Genomic DNA, 26,910 nt, shown 5'->3' with positions numbered 1-26,910 from the left:
GCAGCCTCATCTTATATTTACCCCTCTTTGTGGTAAGTGACTGTGGTTGCTCAATTACATGTGGTAGATGTTCGTTCAAAATTTGACAATTCTCAGAATAAAACTAGGAATACAATTTGAAGTCTGCAATTTACATGCAAGCAACAGTTATCCATGTAGCTAATTCATGTAAACAAAGCATGATTGAACGCGAACCAATGGCACTGGTAGGGTTATAAACCACAAAAGGAGGGAGCCCAACTACCCTCAGAGTCCGAGATAATGCGGAGTCCCCTTAGGTTAGGAAGGGTCGAAAAAGGTGGGTGCTGAGAGTGTGTGATTATCCACGAAAGCCTTCTTAACGAATGTCCTCCAAAAATGCTCCAAACGGAGGGGACCGAAGAGTCTCTTGGGGCTCGGTAGAGCAGTCATGCTAAGGGGAGAACTCCACCGTCTCAAAGGAGAAGTAACCAAATGATCAATAAACCTTTCCAAATCAAGGAAAAAGTTGTAGCAAAAGCCAAAAAAATCACAACTATGCTTAAAATCGAGAAAATTCATGTCCGTAAAAATCAAGGAGCCCTTTTCATGATATCAGAACCTGTTGAATCAAGGGTTTAGTAAGGTTATTTCTCATGAGTGGTATATTATTAGAATGCAAATACAGTAGAACCTCGCTTTTACGCCCCCCCAATGTACGTTTTCCCGCAATTTGCGACATTTTCGTCGAGTCCCGATTATTTAAGTATCTCTACAATGTTAAGTCTTCCCCACATTTACGCTGACAAAATTTCAAATGACCGGCTATTTACGCCAGGCCGCCAAAGGGAACATGGCGGATACCGCACCGTAATCAAGAAGAAAGAGTTTAAAAGATCGGAGGCATAGACACTATGTTTATACTCGTAGTAGTTATCGTGATGATCCACGCACTGGGCGTTCTCCTTCGCGTACATTATTACCAAGTTCTTCGATTAATTTTAAAGTCGTTTTAATCGTAATCTCCTTTTCCCTGCTTTTTTCGTGTCAGCGGCAATGAACGCGAATCAAATACTGAATGGCCTAGAAATGAGAGAGGAAAAATTTTTCAATAGAAGATAAAATGAAAATGTTGAGAAGAGTTGACTCGCATGTATAGGTTCATGCGTTTCCCTAGCCAAAGAACTTTGGATTCCAGTGTCCACATTAAACACTGTCATTAATACTCGCAAAAACATAGAAACCAGTGCAGTGAATTGCGGACGCATTGCAAAGAGGCGAAAATATGTTACGTACTCGAAATAATAATAATAATAATATTTATTTGCCCAAAGGACACATTATATGATGATACAATCATAACACAAGTATATAGGGCACGTGAAAATTAACAAATTCACGTTAAAAAAATGTTACATTTCACATTGAAGATAAAAGGTACAGTGAGTAATTTAAGGCTTTTAAAAAAAGGACGACAATGAGCTCGACACTTTAGTTTGCACATACTTCTCACTAATTTCTTTTGAATAGTAAACACATCATGTAGTAGGGAGGAAGATCCCCATATTACAATTCCATATGAAATTCTAGAGTAGAATAATCCATAGTAGAGGGTTTTCAAAACATATTGGCTTACACTATGCTTTAGTACAGATATAAGATAGAACACTGTGCAGCTGTCCCTCGATAATCCGACAGTTAAGGGACCGAGAGAGTGTCGGATTACCGAAAAAGTCGGATTACCAAAAATGTCATATTATCAAAGATGGTTTATTCTTAATGTGTTTGAACCAGGGACCTGGAGCAGCAGTGGAGCGGAGCGAATTTTCATTGTTGCTCCGGGGTGCTCCACTCCGCTCCGGCCGGAGCAGAGCGGAGTAGGTCGGAGCAATGTCGGAGCGGAGCACTCGGGTGGAGGGCATGTCGGAGCTCCTCGGAGCGGAGCGAATTGCTATGATGCTGCTCCACTCCGGTATTAATTTTGTGTTAATTTTGTTCCATAAATTCTTTTGCCACCTGGAAGTGCGTATTTTCCAAATAGAATTAACCATAATTAATTATTAATAGAAATACCCACAATGAAACTTAATTAAATATAATGAAGGGTTACCCGCACGTGATGGCACAGCGATATTTAATAGCAATTCCCTTCGTGACATTTTTATTTAGAATACATCATTTTATAAAGAAATATCGGATTCTTAGCATAATGATACCCTTGTAAAATTTGGCTAATATTCATCAATATGTCCATAGCCCAATCAACCATTATAACGAAAATTTAATTTGAAATCAAAATTAAATGATGCACTAGTTTCCGCTATGTTTCAAATTTTAAGCATACGTTTAAGAATACGTAGGTAAAACCTTTCAACATGTTATATAATGTCTTCACAGCAATTACGCCAACTGCGATTTTTATCTTTCACGTGTATAATGTAGATTTTTTCCTGGCCGCAATAATAATTCACAATGATTATTATTTATGCGGGTTTTAATGGCATTGGATAAACATAATAAACTAATAAAATAATTTAATTTTGTGAACATGATTTTTATTGTTGATTATTACATGTTTTACATACTATTGTTAGCTATCAATAAAATTCAGAGATGATAGATGGAATATTTGACAATACTGCCATATACCTGGCCTTAACTAACTGGCCTTGTAGGGTATAAATAAATATTTTATCTTGTTTTTTGTTGATGTTTTTCACACTTATGAGCAAGAGAAAGAGCGTATTCCGAAGTTATGCGCTCGTGAATCTAAACTTTATTTTATTGTGATCCTCTCTGTTGAGAAAAAAATCAACAACTGATGGTTACCAAGGCCGTTTCACGCCATAATTTTTACGATATTTTCATGAATAAAAGTCGTCTGCAATTATGAAATTATGCTATTATTTTTCTATAGTTATAAATATCAATTTTCCATCATTTTACAATCTAAAGATTATAATTAAAATTAATTAAAGATTTATTACAAAGGTATTGAAAATTTGTGTTTCCCTTGTATTTTGCCTTATTATTACAACTGAATTGCGAATCATCTGTATACAAAAAGTTTAAATACAACTCTTATGCAATTGTATCACAATAAATGTACAAAAGATATACCATTTGTAAATAAATGCTTGCATTGTTTGGGAAAGAAAGACTACATTTCAAAATAGGTGTTATCGCGGAATTCAGTTTAACAGACAGACATAGCTCAGAAGAACCTCTAATTACAAAGCATGTTATTCGGAAAAAAATCATGGGCTTTGGTTAAAATATATATTACTTTTAAATCCAAGTACTTATGTATTGTAAAATTTCATTAGAAATGCTCTTTCCACCCAACGAAGGGCCACATCCTTAATATTTTAAACGTACTACGTTATGGCATCGTAAAAAAAACGATATCCCAGAATTTTGAAAATATTAGCCTACAGCATTTTTATTTTTTAATATCGCCCGACAAAGAATTTTATTATGCGATAATAAAATTAATAAATTATTAAAATGGCGACACAAAGCCTGTCAAATTATAAAACAACACTCGCACGCTCGTTAAGGGGCTCCGCCCCTTAAAAAACCCGGTTCCGGCTTCGCCGTCTACATTTGTGGTCGTTCGAAATATTTTAGTTTGAATAATCTCACCTCGGCTAGGGGCCGGCTTCGCCGGCCGGGGGGTAGAGAAGCGCAACACTCATTCCTCGGAACGGCTTCGCCGTTCCTCGTTGAGAGGCGGCTTCGTCGCCCAGGGGTTTAGTGTGCCCCTCCGGAGCTACCCCGCTTCATACTCGGAACGGCTCCGCCGTTCCTCGTTTTGGGGCGGCATAGCCGCCCAGAGGGCGAGGGCATTTCCGAACTGTTTCACCGTTATACCGTTTAAGGGGCGGCTTCGCCGCCCAGGGGTGGGAGGAGCCCACAGCGGCTGCGCCGCTAGAACATCGGGGCGGCTTCGCCGCCCGAGGGTTACTGAAGGTCCCCCTCGGATGCGCCAGTTACTCCTCAGAACGTCCTCGCCGTTTCACGATGTGGGGCGGCTATGCCGCCATTGGCTTGAGAAGCCCCCCGCGGCTGCTCCGCTTATACTTCATAAATGGTCTTCTCCACCGAGAGGGGTACCCAGGGCGATTCGGGGGTTCTAATGTGTGGCAGAATTCTGACGATTCTTTTACCCGGAGAGGTGATTTATTAGGAATTTTTTTGGGGAGATTTCACGGGGTTATCGGGGGTTTTAATAAGCAGTAGGGGCTAAACTGTGACGAAAACTACTCGGAGAGGCGACTTAAAGTTTTTTAATTTTTTTCGGCGAGGTTCCAGGAGGTGATCGGGGGTTTTCTGGTATTTTTTCCCGTATACTTTACGGTGGCCCGCCCTCACCAAATTAGGGGGGATTTCAGGGGGATACCGGGGGTTTATATGCTTGTACACCTGGCAGTTACCATCCGTTCACATAAATTTCGTGGCGATGAGTCGTTGGGGGCGGTGATGTAGTCACGAAAAGTACCCAAAAAGTAGACTTATGTGCAAACTTTTATTTTTTTGGGGGTATATGTGGGTTTACCGGGGGTTTATAGGTTTTTACTGCCAGGGGTCATCAATCGTCCATATCAATTTCGTAGCGATGTGTCATAAGGCTTGGGGAAGCGGCGGAATTGTGACGAAAGCACCCGAAAAGGCTAATTATATGAACATTTTAATTTTTAGGGGATTTCGGGGGGTTTAAAGATGACGAAACTATATGGTCACATTCATTTACTGTCATAACTAAAAGAAGTGTGCCTTATGACATCCATATTTCGAGATTAATACAATAAAAAGCAAACTAGTCCCTGGAAAAAGTGAGTAGTACCCGCCATTTTTATTTTTTCGCGGTTAAATGCGTTGAATCATTTATTAAAAATTCATGTTTTCTGAAAGACAATGCATAGTTGTATGTAACTACAAGGTTTGAAAGAAATCGGTAAGGTTAAAGTTGACAAAATCTTGTGTTAATCTTTTGGAAATCGTAATTTTCGGTGATTTTCGAAATATTTTATTTTTTTTCTGAGTAACCAAGAACGACGAAAGAAAATTGTTGCCTAAATTTCGTAGACAATGTTATAAGCATATATAATAATCATTTTCGTTACCCTACACCTTAAATTAACTCGAATGGAGCGGAAGTTATGAAATTTTATTCGAAAAATCAATTTTTGGACGCCATTTTGGCTGCAATTTTCTCAAATGGAAACTAATAAATTTACTTTATTACGTGCCCACGTTTATCAGCTTTCAAAAAAAGCATAAACGACCCGTGTGTCACACATAATTCGCGCGCAGTAAAATAAAAACCGAAAGACGGTCCCCGGAAAAAGCGTGATTTCGGCCATTTTGTCGTCCTAGCGACGACACGTGGTGGAAACTTCCGGTTTTCGGATTTTTCCTCCGGATCATTTCGGGTTCCCCGCACGCGTGCCAAATTTCAGCTCTTCAGCACTTCTAGAAGTGGTCGGGAATTTGTATCCATCAGTGAGTCAGTCACCACGAGGGCTGTATATAGATAGGATACATAGCGATTATCGACTATCGTATTGTATTAATCCTTAAGATTATCACTATCATTATTTATTATTCAAAAGTATCTAACGCAAGGTATGTAAATAGAACACATATTGGACTGCCCAATTTGAAAATTATTTTTTACATAATGAAAAGTAAAGAAAACTTTTTAATTCCGCATAAATATTTAATTTACGACCTAGGTTTTGACGTGGCACGTCATCGTCTGGTACAAATGCACAGAAGACAGAGAATAAACAGCCACACACAAATTTTTTTTAAAAATCTCTACTTTTCATCGTGTGAAGAAGGTTCCATTAAGTCACGCCTGAAACAAATACTTTTTTTTACTTAATACTATTTGTAAATTGAAATGTATTGGTATTAAATAATACCGCTAATCACGTAGAATGTGGACTAATAACTCAACATAAAAATAGCCGCAGGGAATATCCGATGCGTTCCACGGCTGCAGAAGCGTGCATACGTCGATTTCCCGCCAAGAAGCGAAGCATTGATGTTTGTGTTCTGCTCCGCTATGCTCCGGCTCCATTGTCGGATCGGAGCAGTTCCATTCCTGCTGGAGTGGAGTTCTCGCAAGAAATGCTCCGCTCCGGAGTGGAGCACGTAAGTCCCATTGTCGTCGCTCCGCTCCGGAGCGGAGCAGTAGGAATTGAACTGCTCCGCTCCGACATTGGAGCCGGAGTAGAGCGGAGGAGCGCTCCAGGTCCCTGGTTTGAACACAATGAAGTTAAAAAAAAGCAAGAAACAGTAAAGGTACATGTAATTTATTAATACCAGGATACAAAATGACAGTACATGTAAGTTTTTAAAAGAAATACAGAAAGAAATTTAAGTAAAATATACAATATGTACATGCATATTTACACATTAAAGAAGTCTGTGATTTTCTTTTGTTTCTTCGTATGCAGGCATTCCATCATTGTTTGTTCTTGAATCCCTTTTAACATCAAAATATTTGAAAAGTCTAATTCTCTCTCCTCACACCAACGAAGCAAAGTTTTCGTTGCCGATAATGCTTCATCGCAGCTGACGGTGAAGTTTTTCTCTGGCACTGCCTCCTCGTTCACTTCGTCATCTACTGTCATGACTTCCTGGATTATTTCTGCGTCTGATACATCAGTAGCTAGGTTGTCCTCAATAATCCATGTTCTGAATTCCTCACTTGATGCTGGCGGAAGTTCCACTTCGTTACAAATTACAAGTGCAGCCTCCAAAATAGATTCAGAATCGTTGGAAGAAGAGTTGCATGTTGTAAGATGTGGGTTGTTAGACCAAATATTCTTCCAAGATTTTATCAAGGTTGTGCTTTTTAGTTGCTGCCAAGCAAATGCTGCATTCAAAATCACATCCTTAACCTGGATCCGCCCAAAATATTTTTTTTGAGATTAATAATTCATATTCTAGTGGAATGGGAAGGGTGTCATTTTTACTACATTCTGAAAATATTACGTTGATCGGTTGTGTAGTTTCCGAGATACAGGCTGTGACATAAATGTCACATTGGGCGGATCGGTTGTCTTTTGGTGCAAGGTAATATTTACCCAGAAAAAGCAAATATTTTTCGCATTTGAGCTGCACTGTTCATTTAAATGATAAAAAACACTAGAAAAACATATTACAGTAAAACCTCTATGTAGTGAACCTCTTTATATCGTAAACCTCTATACATCGTACCAACCCTCTGGTCCCGTCAGATTTACATGTAAATTTATAGGCGAACCTCTCTATAGTGAACCTCTTTATATCGTAAAACCTCTATATATCATAGCAACGAGAGACCCCCGAGACGGCCTAACTACCTCCGCATTTCGTACCGAGACAACTAGAGACCATTAATGCAGCCGCGATAACGAACATGTAATGACATTTTCAGCGATAAATGTTTCACGCTTATTCTTCTCTTTTACACCTTTACTTTACTGCAATTTTCATGTTAACCATTACCTAGGGCCATTTTGTCCCATACGAGAGCATACCTAACAGTAAATAAGAAAAAAGCAACGAACTATCCTAATCATTTTAAGTGACAGTAAATGAAGACAGAACGCATCGTTTTCTCTCGAATCATGGTAAAAATTGCGCGATAGCACTCGCTTTCTATGACTTATGGCTTTATTTTCCTGTAAGTGCTTACATACTATGTTCAGTTAATAAAAGAAGCGACCAGCGCAGCCTCTAATCCCTTGCCGGCGGAAATATTTCAACTAACTTCACTCCCATTTATGGAGACAGAATTACTCAACCGCATTGCTACTTCCGTTTCTAAAATGAAAATATTTCATGAATTGACTGCGACTCGAAATAAATCAAATACAATTTTGCAATTATTTTATTCCCATATTTCCCGGTGTAGCACTTTCTCACTGCCGTCTTGGTAATTTTTCGATGCTTTCGTGAACGATTGTAGTTTACAATTTAGTGCGCTTAGCGACAGTCATCTGTCTTGCGTGCGTATTTATGCCGCGAAATCTGACTCTTCCATCGGGAGTCCGGGATGTCAATTTCTAGCAATACTGACGAACATCACTCCATGCGCGACAATGTTAGGTGAAGGAGACAGCTAATTAGTTGATACGCGGTAGAGTAATGAAATTTTTTACCGTTGCCGCCGTATTCTGCAGTAGTTCGCCCAGCAATCTCACCGGGAAATCACGTCCTTTCGCAGACCTAGCGTTTCTGTGTGCCCTCGACAGTTTTTTTATTCAGAACGCTACGTGCATTGTATTTTGGAGAGAGGGAATTCAACAAAATTTTCAAAATTACGCTCAATTTCTTGTTTATTTTTTGCAATAGTCACGTGTTTATTTATTTTTTATAATCTTAACATGTCATACGTTGTAAGAATGATAAATCAATTTTCTAAAATATATTTTAAGGAGTATTTTCAATTATTTGCCATAAAATATGAAAACATACGAAAATTACTTAATTAATTATAAGTTGATGATGGATTCAACAAATAAAACAAGGCGGCTGCTTGACATTACCACATTTCGAGGATTTTTCCAAGCCATCGACGAGGGCAGGCAGAAGAAAGATGTAGCAGTGACCTTTGGAATACCATCTATTTTAAACAACCGAGGAAAAACAGAAGAAACTGTATATCTAGGCTGCACAAATAAAAAACGCGGGCAGTGAAATAAGAGGATGAAGGAATTATGTTAAGAAATATAAAAGTTGTGTACTTCCCTCCAAACACTACTAGTAAATTACAACCCTTAGACCAGGGAATCATTTCTTTGGTCAAAAGGCATTATCGAAAACAGCTAGTGATTTATTTTTTATGGAGAGTGAATAGTGAAAACGACATTAAAAGTGCTCATGGAACATCCTTCAGACCATGCACAGGCTGTGCCTTTCCTCAATTTTTGAGAAATGCTTCATCAAGACTGGGATTACGGGTGGTAGCAAACAGGAGGAAAGTGAGATATTTGAGAATGAACCTACACAGTACGATAAAATCAACAAAATAGCTGACACAAATTCAACATTTGAAGACTTTGTAAATGTTGATAATGATTTATTCATTTGTTCCTCACATGAGTTGGAAGATAGTGGTGAAGGAGATGTATATATCTTGCAGGATACAGTAAGAGATGGATTTAGAGGAAGATGTTGGTAATGAGGAATCAGTTACAGTTCCCACCAAAACAGAGGTTGAGGATTTATTGAACATAATTAAATTGTTTTTATTAAGCATGGAGGAATGCGATCATAATTAGATTGTATTCAATAGAATTAAAAACATTATATCGAAAGAGTTTTAAAAAGGTTAGAGCAAACCCAATAACTAATTTCTTTCCTAAAAAGCCCTCTTGAACAAGTTACTTTTACCTTTGTGTAATCATTAAATTGAAAATATATGTCCACTAATGCATGCATGTATGTTTAAATATATTAATATTATGGTTTATCAATAAAATGGTGCCTATCACTAAAACCTCTCTATAGTGAACCTCCATACATCAAAATGCCCAAATTTTGGTCCCCTCCATTACGATGTAAAGAGGTTTTACTGTATTAATTACGTACACTATTTTCAAGCTTTCGTTTAAATTTAAAGTAAATTGTTTAAAAATTTAGCAATAATTTTCAGAGTTCCATTGCCCGCGATTCATAAATTTTTCGATGTAAATTGTGATGATTTGAGATGAACAAATTTTCTGGATTTTTTAAATGTTATTTCACAAATGTGGGGTATATTTAAATTTATAATGTTTATATTATAAACTTGTCAAATACACATCAAGTAAAATTAATTTAAATTTATGTAAAGTTTTCGGCAGGGTTGTTATGAAATTACAGAACCTTGAATTGACACAATCAATAGATTTGTTGAAGATACATTTAAATAATATTTTTACATGGCTAATAAGTAAAACAGTTGAAAATGCATTTTTGGAAAATACATAGAATAAATATACATGTTTGAAATATATTCTCACAACACATAAGAGTGTAATGCAGTATAAAATTGAATGAAATTTGAATCAATTTGTTTCAAATAAACTAAAGATTGATTTAGAGTTCAATGCCGGCGTATACGTACCATTTTGAGTGGTAAGTAGTAAAGCAATATTTGTTCTCATTACATGCATTGCATGCAGTGCATTTGACGGAAGCGCAATGTTCTCCAGCACGGCGACGCCATCTTTTGTTATAGTAAAACAGAGACTAATTGATCATTAGCATCGTAACATATTTCACAGTCTGCCTCTGTTGAAAATGATGTAGTACGGCGGCTATACTTGGCATTTCATCGATGTATGGTCAGTTATTTTTGCACTATTACACGCCTAATTGTGGCATGCAAGGACCAGTAGTACGGCGGCTATACTTGGCATTTCATCGATGTATGGTCAGTTATTTTTGCACTATTACACGCCTAATTGTGGCATGCAAGGACCAGATTTCGCTTGTGAACAGATTGTGAACAGCTTCAGATCGTGTACAGCTACATCTAAAAGCCAAGGAAAAATATTCCACCACCAAAACTGATTGTCTTCCACCGAATGAATTGCATGCAAGGATGATTACCAAAATAGCCAATCATACTCCTGCCAAAAGAGTTTTCTCAGTGGGAAATATCCCCCTGAAACGTTCTTTCGATTTAGTGATCTACGGCAAAGCTCCCACAATTTGTCTATTATGTCGGGCATCATATTGTCTGCACAGTGAACGTATTTACTTATCAGAAGGAACCTATTCCTTTGCTTGGCTACGGCAAGCATTGAGTTTTAAACATCCCCAGAATCTTCCCAGGAGCATCGCTTGGATGGAACCTTGCTACAACCCCATAATAGTAAAATACGTATGAATATTTTCATCTCTATACTGATACTAGGAGATGAAAAAACAATAAACGTAGTATTATTATCTGTTTCTGCTGTGAGAAAAAAATGTCATCCGAAAAAAAACCATTTCAAAAATTTCTACGCATGATTTTTCCCTCAATTCAGGAAGATCTGTTTCGGGAATAACCTATATCTTACAAAAAGATCGTCCCGTCGTCAATTGGCTGCTTCTATTTTTCTTTTTTCTGTTGAAGAAGTGATGTACGCTTCGTTAACTTCGAATCCTTTGCCTTACGTGTAACTGGTACCGAAATTCTTCCGGACTTCTCTTGAAATTCATTAGTATTATCATTATCAAGCTGCAAAACAAGCTCCACTCTTGCCCGAAGTTGTCTTCCCATTAAATTTTCCACAATTCCACTAGCCTGGTCATCTGCAATGTCCTCATGAGTGACAATTGCTGCTTCTGATGGCTCAAGGTATATTGATTATACTTCGTCAAAGTCTTCGTTTTCCGGAAGATATTTGGCTTCACACAGTGTAATATCTCTGAGCTATCGATATCCCTAATATTAAAAATTTTAATTCAAAAGTAATTACCGGAATAAAAGTTAATAAATGCAAATTTATCGATTAATTGATAAATAATAAATATTTTGGCGGGAATACGAAGGAAAAAACGTTGAAAATGTAATAAATTCTAACTGGAGCATAAAATTCGAAACTTTGAAGATTTGCATAGGGATCCGCCCAATGTGACATTTATGTCACAGTAACATTTATCAGAGTATATTACAGAAATGGAAAGCAATACCAAACATATTAATGTATTATTAATAATATTGTATCATTATGTTGATACATACCAAAAATTGTCGCTGCAGCGCATATATTTAATGAAAAAATTAAATATTTACACAAAGCGAACGTCCATTTTTAGTGTCTAGGGAAGGCACCTAAGTACCAGGGGTATTTAAAGGATACATCTTCACTCTCACTTGACAACTCTTACCTTGAATTGAAGCACTCTTTCTTATAAGGTATAAAACACAACAATATACCGTGCCCGAGCGATGCAAGAGCCATTACAGTGGAGCGATACAGGGTGTGACATTTTTGTTACATTGGGCGGATCCAGGTTAATGTTAAAGGATTTCAAAATGGCTGCAATGTCATCATTAGGTCGACTGACAACATCCATTAAAAGGCGCTTTTTGTAATATGCCTTGAAAGTCTTTATGACGTTTTGGTCCATTGGCTGGATCAAAGCGGTCGTGTTTTTGGGCAAGTACATTACCTCAATGTAACCATCGGCAGTTTTAACTTTTAATTCATCCTTGTCAGGGTGTCCGGGTGCGTTGTCAAGCAATAGCAAAAGCAAGCAAGGGCTTTCACTGGTAACTTCTCCTTTTTTAGTTCTTGCTTAACTTGAAGGACAAAGCTTTTAAAGTACCAATCATGAAAAACCTCTTTTGTGACCCATGCACGGCTTTGACACATGTAGGTTACTGGTAAAGATTCGGCCTTTGCATTTTTTAACGCACGTGGGTTTTTTGATTTACCAACAACTAACAGTTTTAACTTGTGTGTTCCTGACGCATTCGCACATACCATCAGAGTGATTCTTTCTTTTTGTAATTTTCTTCCAGAAACTTTCTTTTCATCTCCAGTTACAAATGACTTTGTTGGTAGCTGACGCCAATTCAAGCCGGTTTCATCGGCATTATAAATTTGTTCAGGAACTAGGCCAAGTTCATTGATTTTTGCGTCCAATTTTCCAATGAATTCCTGGATTTCAGACTCGTTAGCAGACACTTTTTCGCCACTCATCTGCATAAATCGTATACCATGGCGTTTTTTGAAGTTTTCAAACCACCCGTGACTAGTGCGGGAGTCAGTTTCCTTTGTTATTTCTTGGTAAAAAAAACTGAGCTTTTTGTTTCAAAATGTCTCCTGAAATAGGTGCATTCCGGTTTCGCTGCTGTTTGAACCAAATGAAAAGAGCGTCTTCGACCTCGGGCAACTCGCTAATCTTAAGAGTTTTTCTGTTCCTGGGCTCATCATCAACAGACTTTATGAATTTTTCAATTTTTTCCCTATTTTTCACAATATCGTAGACAGTAGGTCGTCCAATGTCATACTCTTTAGATATTGCACTCGCATTGAGTTTCACCACGGTCTATTCGTTTAATAATTTCCCATTTTTCAGATAAACTTAATGTTTTACGTTTCTCACTTGTGCTTGCCATTTTTACACTTCCACTACAACACGCAATCACACTGTCACTACACGCAATCACACTGTCACTACTACACGCAATCACACTGTCACTACTACACGCAATCACACTGTCACTACTACACGCAATCACACTGTCACTACTACACGCAATCACACTGTCACTACACGCAATCACACTGTCACTACTACACGCAATCACACTGTCACTACTACACGCAATCACACTGTCACTACACGCAATCACACTGTCACTACTACACGCAATCACACTGTCACTACTACACGCAATCACACTGTCACTACACGCAATCACACTGTCACTACACGCAATCACACTGTCACTACACGCAATCACACTGTCACTACTACACGCAATCACACTGTCACTACACGCAATCACACTGTCACTACACGCAATCACACTGTCACTACTACACGCAATCACACTGTCACTACACGCAATCACACTGTCACTACTACACGCAATCACACTGTCACTACTACACGCAATCACACTGTCACTACACGCAATCACACTGTCACTACTACACGCAATCACACTGTCACTACACGCAATCACACTGTCACTACACGCAATCACACTGTCACTACACGCAATCACACTGTCACTACTACACGCAATCACACTGTCACTACACGCAATCACACTGTCACTACACGCAATCACACTGTCACTACACGCAATCACACTGTCACTACTACACGCAATCACACTGTCACTACACGCAATCACACTGTCACTACACGCAATCACACTGTCACTACACGCAATCACACTGTCACTACTACACGCAATCACACTGTCACTACACGCAATCACACTGTCACTACTACACGCAATCACACTGTCACTACACGCAATCACACTGTCACTACACGCAATCACACTGTCACTACACGCAATCACACTGTCAAAACGTAACACAAAGCAATTGTAAATACTGTACGTCCGAAACTATACAACACAGCTGCTGAACTAACTACACTGGACTGATCTGTCCCCACAGAGCGGAGGGAGGAGGATTCACGTCACTGCAGGTTTGTTTTGCTTCCTGCCGGAGCGGAGGGAGGGAGATGCATCCCCTATGAAAAAATTGTATAAACCTGTTTCAAAATTTTATACAATCTTATACATTGCCATGGCAATTGTATAAATTGTATAAAATTTTGAAACAGGTTTATACAATTTTTTCATAGGGGATGTTGCTGCCGGCAGCGCGTCGGACTACCGAGTACGTCGGATTAAAAAGTGTCGGATTATCGAGGGACAGCTGTATTCAGTTTTTTACATAGGTACTCTAAATGTGCATCCCACTTCATATTTCTATCCACATAAATTCCAAGAAACTTCACACACTCCATATCATTAAGATAATTATTTTTACATTGCAGTTGATCATTGTCCTTTGGGCTGTGCCCAGCAGAAAACAATATCACTTGGGTTTTATCATCATTTAGCCTTAATTCATTGACATCACACCAAGTTTGCATGCATTTTATTATATATTGACTGGAATCTATTAGTGCGGTTATATTTTTTCTTTTTGATAAGATGGTTACATCATACGCGTATAATACACACTTATTATCTTGGGTTACAATTTTTTTGGGTAGGTCATTGATGAATATTAGAAAGAGAAGAGGACCCAACACTGACCCCTGTGGTACACCCTTTTTGACTTCTAACATGGAGGAGAAATAGACTGTCCCATCTTTCCTGTATGCTACTTTCTGTTTTCTTCCATAAAGATATGTCTTAAGCCAATTTAGAGGAATGCCCCTAATACCTACTGATTCACTTTTTTTAGCAATATGTCATGATCCACAGCATCAAAGGCTCGGCTCATGTCAAATAATATCCCCATTACCTTATTTTTACTATTTATTTCCTGTGTAATATTATCAGTTGCATTAAATAGAGCCAGTTCTGTCGATTATCCCTGCTGAAAGCCATATTGATGGAGTGATATTATGTTATGCTTATCAGGATAGTCAATGAGCCTTTTACAGAATACATACTCAAATAATTTACCAAATTGTGGCACTATAGATACTGGCCTGTAGTTTTGCAGATTATTTCTATTGTCTTTGTTCTTATATACCGGGACCACCTTAGATACCTTCAAGGAATCAGGATATGCACCTTCTGACAAGGGCTGGTTTACTAATGAGAGTAAAGGTCTTCGTATGAGGGACTCACAGTCTTTAATTACTTTTCCCGTTATTCCCTCAATGTCAGCAGACTTTTTCTTTCCTATCTTGGCTATATAGAGACACAACTCTCTTTCTGAGCAAGGCTTAAGATACAATGAGCTACTTATTTTATGGTTTTCTAGAGTAGCTCCACTTTGGGGGGAAATCGCCCTCTTAAGGCCGCTTTACACGGTGAATGATCATTCGAAAGATCTTTCGAATGACCATCATTCACCGTGTATAGCGGAAATTTCCTGAATTCGAATGATCATTCGAATTAAATTTCAGGCCTGTTCTAATTTGCTTGAATGATTTCCGTGAATGATATGAGCGCACGGCGTCCATCTTGCCATTGGCATCCACCTCGGAATTTTAATATTATATACAAAAACTTTGGAAGCATAGTAACCCATGAAATAGCTCAAATAATTAATATGTACTTTGAGAGAACATAAATTCACAAACATCAACTGTCTAAAGTCAGTAATTCGGAAATAACATTTCGGATATTTAATGAATAAAAACATCATTTTTCTCCTCGATTGCGTCTATATTTTGTTCAATTTACAATTATTAAACTATATTTCATGATTTGAGCGCTAAAGTTTCGGGTGAGAGTCCCAATTAATTATACAATATCTGTTTATTCGGTGAACACATTCCAGCCAACACGAGCCGCTACATTATCTTGGCTCACCTATGGGATCACAATATTGCCTATCTCTAATCATTCAAGGAACTCACCCGAAAGAAATTTCGAGCATGTCCTAATTTGCTTGAATGATTCAGTGAATGATATGAGCGCATGGCGTCCATCTTGCCATTAGCACCACCTCGGAATTTTAAGATCATATATATAAACTTTGGAAGCACATTAACTCATGCGATAGCTCAAATCATTAATATTTACTTTGAAAGAAAGTAAATTCACAAACATCATTCCTCAAAATAGAGTAATTTGGAAAAAACATTCCGGATTTTTAAGTTCAAAATCTTCGTTTTTCTCCTCGATTGCGTCTATATTTTGTTTGATTTACAATTATCAAACTGTATTTAATGATTTGAACACTAAAGTTTGGGGTGAGACTCCCAATTAATGACAAAATATCTGTTTATTTGGTGAACACATTCCAGCCAAAAGGAGCCGTGACATCACATTGGCCCACCTAGGAAGTCACAATCTCACAGGGTTGCCTATAATTCAAGGGGCAAACCCTATAAGTTAGCCCATGAATATCACAGTCCACTTTCTTCCCCTGCTTCGATAGCATTCAATGAGATCACACTGAGCCAACTTCATTGTAGAAAGTATGAGGATGCTGAAGCGCACTCTTTCGAAAATAGAACAGGTCGCTTCCTTTTTTCTCTTCCCGTTACCTTTCTTCTCTCGCACAGAAGTGATCTTTGCTCGACTGCATTGTGAAGGCTGTGTACCCGAAGGGACCCCAAACATAAAAACTCATGGTTGACCGGCCTTCAACCTTGAGGAGCTTTTGCTTTATGCTTATTATGTTCTTTTTTTATGGACCTGGACGCTGCGGCGTCAATACGGGACTGGTCTCCATAAGGTAGGATTTTTCTAAACGAGTAACAATGTGCAGTTTTTCCCCAAATTATCTTTTCACTTACTTTATAATTTAATGAATCGGAAGGGAAAAGACCTCGGGCAGCCATTTGAAGATTAAGTTCCCTTATGATCATGTTACAGAGCACACTATCTTGAAGCATAATCATCTTTGCTCTGCAGCGAAAACAACCAATTATGTACTTCGTTACAGGATTACAAAACGCACGATTTATTAAAGTGGTTTTCCGCTGTCAATACGTACCGTTCTAATTCCTCTCATTACTTAGTGCGTCATACCCCACCGAAAGTCAAAGCAATACAAAAGTATATTGAAGCGCACATATAAACAAAGTGTTCCATCGTCTGCGAGTTCCAAAACAAATCATGTGGTGAGAAACGGTCGGAAATATCGTTAGAATCGAATTACACTATCGATAGTCGCACCAGTGCGCATCATTTCTGCGCAGAAATTTCACCGAAATCACTCACCGAAATCTATCACCGTGTATAGCGGTACCGGCGTATGAATTTCTTGCGAATGATCATTCACCGTGTAAAGCGGCCTTTAGGAAGGTGCAAAAATGAGTGGTTTAGTGCATTGGAGATTTCAATGGGATTTGTAGTAATTTCCCCTTGTTCATTTGTAACTTGATCTGGCAGAACTGTAGGGTTGGCATTGACATTGCTTTTTATGATGTCCCAGGCTACTTTAGAATAATTAGAGGCATTCCTAAACCTTTGGTCATTATACTCCCTTTTTGCTTTTTTAATGAATATCTTATATTCTTTCCTTAGTTGAGAGTACTGCTGTCGCAACCCACCATCGTTTGAGTACCGTATTTGCAGAAATGCTTGTTTTAGTAATCTGGATAAGTTTTGAACTTCTTTTGTAACCCATTTTTTTCTGTTGTCCCTCCTGTGTTCCACGGACTGCAGCGGAAAAGCTAAATTGAAGTAGTACTTGAATCTACAAAGATATTCATCAAAGTTAACATTCAGAGGTCTTCTACCATATATGTCTTTCCAATCTTCTTGATTCAACAATACACAAAAATAATTCATATAATGCTCATTAAAGAACCTACATTGATTTAGGGTTTTTGATTGAGGATGCTCCTCATGTGTATGAAAGATGGATACAATAGCTGAATGATCAGATATTGCCAATGGGTCAAATACTGAGGTATTAACATTTGATTCATTGTAATCAGAGAAAACGTTATCCAGTAGTGTATCTGTGCCGTTTGTTATCCTTGTTGGAGTATTTACTAGTGGTGTCATATGATAGGACTGTAACATTTGCAAAAATCGTCTTTTGTCATGTCTGTCCTTTAAAAGATTGCATTTGAAGTCTCCAGCCAATATAACATTTGGTCTTGACAATTGACCCATCAAGGTGTACAACAGATTATCTAAAATTTCTAAGAAACTATTAAAGCAACTAACAGGGGATCTATATACAGATAATACAATAAAATCATTACTTGCTACAGTGTACATCACAGCTGCACATTCAAATATAAGTTCAGAATTTAGATTATGCACCAAATGCGACATATTACAAAAAACTAACGTACTTTTTACAAAAATAACATCACCACCATTACGATGATCTTTCCGACAATAAAAGTCACCGATCATATAGCCTGGTATTGATATAATTATATCTTTCATCCAATGTTCACTTAAACAGATAAATTCTGGTTTCTCTGCCTCTGCTAGTGCTTCAAGCTCTGCAATTTTGAATGCACCATGTACACTTTTACCTTCTATTTTTTCACAAGAATCACACGTGACGTCAAACTTATTTTTTACATATTTTACCACTTCATCTTCAGTGGAATCACTGGCCAAGCGGCCCACATATACATACGATATCATTTTTGCAGCTCGGAGACCTGCACCGTTGTTTTCCGTCGCACCTTTTCCGATACCAAAGAAGTTGCTATAATATGATAGACTATAGAAGAAATTTTAAAAGAATGGTTTCAGTGCACCAGGTCCTCGAACATACCCATCAGCGGAGTTATTTTGAAGGAAAAAGCGCAGTATGTGGTAATGAGGCTGGGAATTGAAGATCTCGAGGCTTCTAATGGATGGTTAAGCAGGTTTAAAACTAGGCATAATGATGTACATATACAAAACAAATTGTGGTGAGTCCAATAGTGTTGTTCCCCAAACAGTGGCACAGTGGAAGGAACATTGTTTAAGTGAGCATATATAGAAGGGTATGCTCCAAAAGACATTTTCAATTTAGATGAGACCTTTTTTTCAATACACTTCCCCATAAGACTTTAAGAGTTTAGAGGTGAATCTTGCCATGGTGGGAAGCATAGCAAAGTGCGTTTAACAGTATTGTATGGTGCTAATGCTAATGGTAGTGAAAAGTTAAGGCCATTTGTCATTGGAAAATCCAAAAATCCCAGATGTTTTAAAAATATCAGGACAAGTGAGGAGGATGATGATGATACAGAAATGCCAAAAGAAAGCGCAATCAATGCTATATCTGCTGTCAGTGCACTAAGGCTACATTTACCAGCTGTTGCAGGAAATGAGAGAGAATTAGAGCTGTTGGACATCATAGAAAAAAGAGTATAAATAAATTGAACAAATAAAATGACCAATCAAACAAAGATAATGGAATATTTCCAGAAGAAGGCTAATTAAAAGAACATATTGTAATGGTGCTTCTTTTTTCATCACTGAATTCATCCCAGAATATTTAATTTAAATTCGGTGATATAAAATTATTTGCTTTCAATTTTAAGAAGACTTCTTGAGGGTTAAGGTTGATACATATTGTTTTTAATTAAATGTTAAATGGATTTTAAGTCAAATATTTTTTTTAGTTTGTCCAAAGATTAAAATATTTTTACTTTAAAAGATTTTTTCAATTTTATGGAGTTAATGGAATATGTTGAATTAAAACTTTTGGGCTATGTCGCCGCGTCAGATTTTGGGTGGCCCCAACGTTTCCCGACCGACGCTGGTCGCTTTCTCAAGGGAATCTGAAGAGGTGGGATTTAAAATTGATATATATAGGTATACGTGTCAGGTGGTGGGGGGAGGGAAGTGAGAGGTTGGAGGAGTAGGTTGTCGATTATTTTTGCCGATTACGGGTTGCCAAGTACGGCTGATTTTAAGGCCAGTGTCTCTGTTGAAGTTGTTTTTCTCCTCTTTAGATATTTCTATTGCTTCTCTTACGAGTCTCTGTTTAAAGCCTTTCACTCTCGCAACAATTTTTGCTTCCTTAAGGTCGATTGTGTGGCCCAGCGCTGCGTGTTCGCTAACCGCGAACTTCGTTGACTGCCCCAGTCGAATTGCTCTCTCGTGCTCCTCTAGATGTGTTTTAACCGATCTGCCTGTTTCGCCGATGTAGTTCTTCCCACAGGTCTGGCAAGGAATTCGGTATACCCCTTCGACTTGTAGTGGAGTTCTATCCTTGACGGTTTTCAATAGATGTTTTATCTGTACGTGAGGCGAGAATATTGTCCTCATCTGGAATTTGCGTAGGATATTTCCTATTCTGTCAGTCGTCCCCTTAATGTATGGCAGGAAGGCTTTCTTCTGGTCGCTGAGGTCATTTACAGAGGAGTTCGCTGCTTCTGCGGTGTTGATTTTGATCTCGTTGTTCTTTCTGATAACTTTATTAAATGTTCGAGAGATAACTCTGCCGTCGAATCCATTTGCCTGTAGAATGGCCTCTAGCTTCTTCCTCTCTTCGGCAAAGTTGTTCTGGTCGCTTATTTTGTAGGAGCGGTGAATTAACGTGTTTACCACTCCATTTATTTGCGCTGGATGATGGTGAGATAAGGCGTGCAGGTACCGATTTGTTGCTGTAGGTTTTCGATACACTGCATGCCCCAATGTTCCGTCCTTTTTCTTTTCCACGAGGACATCTAAGAGTGGAATTACGCCCTGATGCCGAAGAAAATTCCAGTAGAAGAAATCATCAGTGGAGTAGAGAGCACCATTGGCCACTTGCCCCCCAGCGAGGCTGAAATAGTTCGACAGGACGCCTGCGTAATTCCACTCTTAGATGTCCTCGTGGAAAAGAAGAAGGAGGGAACATTGGGGCATGCAGTGTATCGAAAACCTACAGCAACAAATCGGTACCTGCACGCCTTATCTCACCATCATCCAGCGCAAATAAATGGAGTGGTCAACACGTTAATTCACCGCTCCTACAAAATAAGCGACCAGAACAACTTTGCCGAAGAGAGGAAGAAGCTAGAGGCCATTCTACAGGCAAATGGATTCGACGGCAGAGTTATCTCTCGATAATGGAATATGTTTATCCTTTTTACTTATTTATCATCAATTATCTGTGTTAAAGGATCTCTTTCAGAAGACTGATGTTTTGTATGATCTACCTCACTGAGAGTTCAGTACTAGTAAAGAATTTTTTGTTATCATAATTAAAGGTTTTATACTTACTATTCATTTAGAATACAATCCATATGAAAAATAGAACATTTAACTATATTTAAAGGGGTTATTTTTCATTAAATTGTGCCTAACCTCGATTTTACACTTACCCGCGATTTACACTTTTTTTCCTTGTCCCCCTCAAAAGTGTAAAAGAGGGGTTTTACTGTATACATTTGTATGTACGTATGGGTCATTCCTCCTCAGTATAGTATCTCAGATGTTGATCAAACTTTGTGCATGGGTGTATATGTACACATGTACTTCAAACAAAATACCAGGGCCAATTTGAGACCAAAAAAATTTGTTCGAATTTTTTGCTTTTTAATTTCACATTTTTGCCTGTAAAATTTGCTTTGAATCACATAATTCCTTCTAGTTTTCCACAAAATTGTATCTTTGAATTATGGTTTATGAGACTTTATTCTTTGACTTTTATTAGACATTAAAAATGTTAAAAATTTGTTAAATGCCCTTTCCTAGTACATATTATGATAATTAAATGTTTGAAAAATTTTAATCAACTGTCCTCAAATGCTGTATCTCAGAATCTGACTTAACTTTTACTTTTAAAATTTAGATTAATGTAACCTATTATACCTATGTGTGATTTAATGGCATTCTTATTTTTAAATGTGTAAGCATTTACAATTTCCTCTCATTTTGCATTGCGGCTCACCTATTAGAAAGACAAGTGGTAGCTTTGTAATACAAGTACGTACGTCTATGGATGTGGTAATTCATTTACATCTACATTCTACCCTCCAAGCCACCTCAATAGTGTGTGGTAGAAGGAATTGTTCTAGACGGTTGCTTAAATGTTAAACTGTCAGTGCTGCCCTAAGAATTAGGGCCATATTCCAGAACCATACTCGCGTCTTGATCCCACCAGTTACATGACTCTGTTGCCATGTTGCTATTATGACACTTAACTCGACTCTTAGCTCAAATTGTGTCACCAAGTTCAAAGATGTCTGACACCATTGCTCATGTTTTTAAAATGAAATATCTTTAATAAAATACTACCACATATGATATTGTACCCCAGAGCAGGAGATCATGGATGAAAATAGTTAAGGAAAAATTATTAAAAAATCATATCTCAAAGTTAACCACTGTGAATCTAGATCCAGTAAGTTGAGTTTAAGTTAGTTTTTAAAATACAAGGTCTTAACTCAAACTCAGCTTGAGTTTGAGATCTGAACCAGTGAGGCGGAGGTAAGATTCAAGGTTGAGCCAGGTTGTGGGCTAGGGCCCTGAGAGAATATAGGGAGCAAACATTGGTTGCATTGAGGGGAAATGATGCGTACGATTAATGTATTTTCATCTGACATTCTCTTCCTATTTCACAATGAAGCTTGAGCTGTTCGAAGAACTTGCGAGGATATTCAGTGAGGACAACAACGCATGGACGCAGCGAGAACTCTTGATGCGAGAAGGCACGGCCAAGTTTGCTGTGACATTTGGAGAGAATGACAAGCAATTGCAGAAGATTCTGCAGAAGCAGTTGCCCTGTGCAGGGGTGAGTGCATGATTATGCGCATTGGTTGACTGTTGTGGAGCATTTGTGTGATTACAAAATCACTAAGTTTACAAATATTTTTAGGTTCTTTTGCTCGTGGTTTCAATGTGGTCCATAATAATAATGAGAGTAATAGTAATGAAATTTTAATTGACTAGAGATCATAAATAAACAACTAGAACATAATGTACAATGATAAAAGGCACACCAGTATGGGAAACAAAAATTATTCATTCAAGGATGCACTTAGATATAGAGATATAGCTTACTACAAAGACCAATTAAAATATCAATAAATAAAAAGATATACATTGAAAGAGTGGCTTAAGAACTCATTCAATCAGTAGTATACTTTATTAAAAAAACATCTTTAGAGTACCAATAAATTTCACTGTTGACTCTGTTTGCTAATGCTTTAGTAATTGGAAGAATTCAGCCTTATTACTTACAGTTCAGTGCAGCAGTTTTTGAACCTCTTTTGAATCACTCATAGTACTTATCTCTCTGGCCTCAAATATACCTTCATTTTATCTGATATTTTTCCATCCCCTGTTTTCAAATGTACCTGTACTTGTGTATGATCGTGGTCACTTACTCATCGCTGCATACGCCATTCTCTTTTTCAGGTTTACATATTTGTGTTAACTTTTTAGTTTCCATTTATGTACATCTATTTTTATCATTAACATGAATTGCCAGTTATGTATATAATCTTGTTTGCATTGCATGGAATCATTTGTCAGAGATAAATAGATTTGTTCACAATGACATTATTGTATTTCAGACTATAAGCCATGGGACCATTCCTTATCTAGGAACATTCCTCACTGATCTCACTATGATTGATACAGCCATTCCCGACACTGTGGCTGATGGTTTAATCAATTTTGATAAGCGGAGAAAAGAATTTGAAGTTTTGGCACAGGTAAGAAAACATTTCATTAATAAGTGCAACTGTATCATAGTCTAGAGCATTTGCACTTAGCAGTAGCCAATAAAAAACATACAATTTCCCTGCAAGGTGTATTATAATAATAGTCATCACATATTTTTTTAATCGTGATGATGATGTGACACAGGAGTGAAATTTAATTTGTTTAGTGCAATTTAAGAAAAAGCCATGGATCACGGATGAAATCCTAGACCTCATTGAAGAAAGGAGAAAGTATAAGAATACGAATACTGAGGAAGGACAGGCTTGCTACAAGAGAATAAGGAACGAGATTTGCCGCCAAGCGAGGAAAGCCAGAGAAGCGTGGATGAGGAACATATGTGAGGACGTACAAAATAACCTCGTAAAAGGGAAAGTGGAAGCGGCCTATAGAATAGTGAGGAACCATTTCAAGGAACGAAACACAAAATGTAATAGCATAAGGGACAGGAATGGAAACATTCTAATTGAAAACGAAGACAAAGCCGAGAGATGGAAGGAATACCTGGAGAAATTATACAACGGGAGCAAACTTAGCTCAAAAGTTCTCGAAGAGGAAAGTGAAGTTGAAAAGGATCACATTGGAGCAAGCATCTTAAGATCGGCATTTGATGCTGCAGTAAGAGACCTGTGAAAGAATAAGGCCCAAGGAATAGATGACATTCCAGCAGAGTTAATAAAAAATGCAGGAGAAAAGGTCTTAACTCAACTGTATAAAACTATCTGCGATATGTACTCAACAGGAGATTTACCTAGTGACTTTGAGAAGAACATCATCATTCTCATACCCAAAAAGAAGAGAGCTGAGAAGTGCGAAGAATTTAGGACCATAAGCCTGACGACACATGCGTCGAAGATTCTGACAAGAATCATTTACAGGAGAATTGAACTAAGAGCAGAAGAATTCCTGGATGAGGACCAATTCGGATTTAGGAAAAGCAGGGGCACAAGGGAAGCAATTTTGGCACTTAGAATGCTCATAGAGAAGAGAATGGAGAAAAACAAACAGACTTTCATAGCATTTGTCGACTTAGAGAAGGCCTTTGATAACGTGGAATGGAATTCAATGCTTAGAATTTTGAAAGAAATCGGCGTACTCTACAATGATCGTAGAATTATTCATAGTTTGTATAAAAACCAAGTAGCTGTGATCAAATGTGCACCAAACGGTGCAGAAGCGAGAATAAGAAAAGGGGTGAGACAAGGTTGTGCGCTTCCCCCCTTAATTTTTAATGTTTACATAGAGAAAGCCATCAATGAAATCAAGCAGAAAGCTTCGGGTGTCAATATCCACGGAGAAAAAATTAGTATGCTGCGATTTGCTGACGACATAGCAGTCATAGCCGAGACAGAGAAGGATTTGAAGAAGACGTTGACAAACATGGAAAGGACAATGGCCTGATATCAGCTGAAAATCAACAAAAAGAAGACTAAGATATTAGTTTGCAGTAAAAGAGAGGAGGCTAAAACAAACATCAACCTAGGAAAGCATAAGCTTGAAGAGGTGATCGAGTTCTCTTACCTGGGAAGCCAAATTACCAGCGATGGACGGAGCAAGAAAGAAATACACAGTAGAATAGCGCAGGCGAAGAGGGCTTTCTACAAAAAGAAGAATCTTCTTACAGCTGAAAATACCAGCATAGAAGTAAGGAAACAATTCATCAGATGCTACATACGGAGTATGTTTCTCTATGGAAGCGAGGCTTGGACGTTGACAGCAGCAGAGAAGTCAAGAGTGGAAGCATTCGAAATGTGGTGCTACCGAAGAATGATGAAGATAAAATGGATTGACTGTGTGAGTAACCAGGAAGTGCTAAGGAGAGTAGGAGAAAAGAGAAGCCTCCTAAAAGCATTAAGCAGAAGAAGGGACAACTTAGTTGGCCACATTTTGAGGCACGATGGTCTAATGAAGACAATCGTTGAAGGACAAGTGGAAGGGAAAAAGGGCAAGGGACGGCCCCGAATGAGTTATATCGGACAGGTTATAAAGGATATAAAAGAGAATAAATATGTAGCTATGAAGAGATTAGTGGATAGGAGAGAGAAATGGAGAGCTGCGTCAAACCAATCTTAGGATTGTTGACTAATGATGATGATGAGTGCAATTTACGCAGTTTCATGAAAGTCATGTTTTGATGTGTTTTAGGAATACTAACCTGACCTTGAGATAAACCCAGGCTGTGAATTAATATCAGAGTGTAAGAGAGAGTATAGACTAGAGAGAGTATATAATTTGTGGAAGAGAAGAAATACATACATGGGTGTGAAAAAATTAGATGATATGAGAATTGAACTGCATCAAACCAATCTTAGAATGGGTCGTCGATTGCTCTGAAAACTATTTTGAATGAGTAAAATGGATATATTAGCTTGCATAAATACCTTAAGTTTCTCCATTCATGATCAAAAGAAATAAAAAAATTGACTTTGAAATCGAGAAAAATTTCTCTGAGCCGACCACTGCACGAAGACACCCGAGCGTTGCCGAGGCCAGGCATGACGTCTTAGGTGCCTAAACAACCGTAGGGAGTTGGGAAATACGCTGAGTGCATGCTGTAAAATTTGTTGTGAGGGAGTATTTAGCCGCTCATTGTCGCTTTATTTTGTTCTGTTATTCATGAGCAAGTTTTCCTATTGCTATTGTGCCTCGATTATTACTTGGGATATTAATAATTCGACATCCGGATGATGAAGTACAAGCATGTCACTTCGTAAGTTTTAGTTATCAGAAACATGGATGATAACATTGCCGCTCGTTGGAATAGTACACCTGAAATTCATCCACATCTACATAACACCCCGCAAGCCGCCTAAAAGGTGTGTGGCAGGGGGTGTTAAGATCCCAGCCTTTTTTTTGGGGCACTAAAAATTTACACCATGGCCCTCATGGAATTTGTTATGACAAATTATTGCTATACGTCGGTGGCAAATCGAGATTTAAAAGAAACTTGTAAAACTGGAGGATAACAATCGTAAGCTTACAAACTGTGCTGTTGAATTTGGCAACACCGCATTAGCGGAGAAGGTTGACCTATCCGTCCTATCGTACGAATTCATACCAAAACAGTCTGCACACAATCCACATGTGAGATCGCAAATTGCCTCCGCTGCCAACACACACAAGGTACAACCTATTTCAATAATATAGGTTTATCCATAAACAATATACTAGCATATACAGTGAGTCCTCGTTCT

General features: G+C 38.0%; 1 protein-coding gene across 3 annotated transcripts in view; it reads left to right on the top strand.

Moving 5' to 3' along the window:
• The window catches only part of LOC124168842 (ral guanine nucleotide dissociation stimulator-like 1), a 113,000-nt gene that overhangs the window by 57,042 nt on the left and 29,048 nt on the right, over window positions 1–26,910 (top strand). For all 3 annotated transcript variants that reach the window (XM_046547186.1, XM_046547185.1, XM_046547187.1), the window contains exons 8-9: window positions 22,620–22,784; window positions 23,569–23,709. In XM_046547186.1, the coding sequence (XP_046403142.1) occupies window positions 22,620–22,784; window positions 23,569–23,709 (306 nt within the window). The remainder of the gene's footprint in view (window positions 1–22,619; window positions 22,785–23,568; window positions 23,710–26,910) is intronic.

This window comes from Ischnura elegans, chromosome 12 (genome assembly GCF_921293095.1).
Source record: "Ischnura elegans chromosome 12, ioIscEleg1.1, whole genome shotgun sequence".
In the NCBI taxonomy this organism is placed as follows: domain Eukaryota; kingdom Metazoa; phylum Arthropoda; class Insecta; order Odonata; family Coenagrionidae; genus Ischnura; species Ischnura elegans.
The sequence above is the reverse complement of the archived record's forward strand: the minus strand, read 5'-3'. Positions and strand labels throughout refer to the sequence as shown.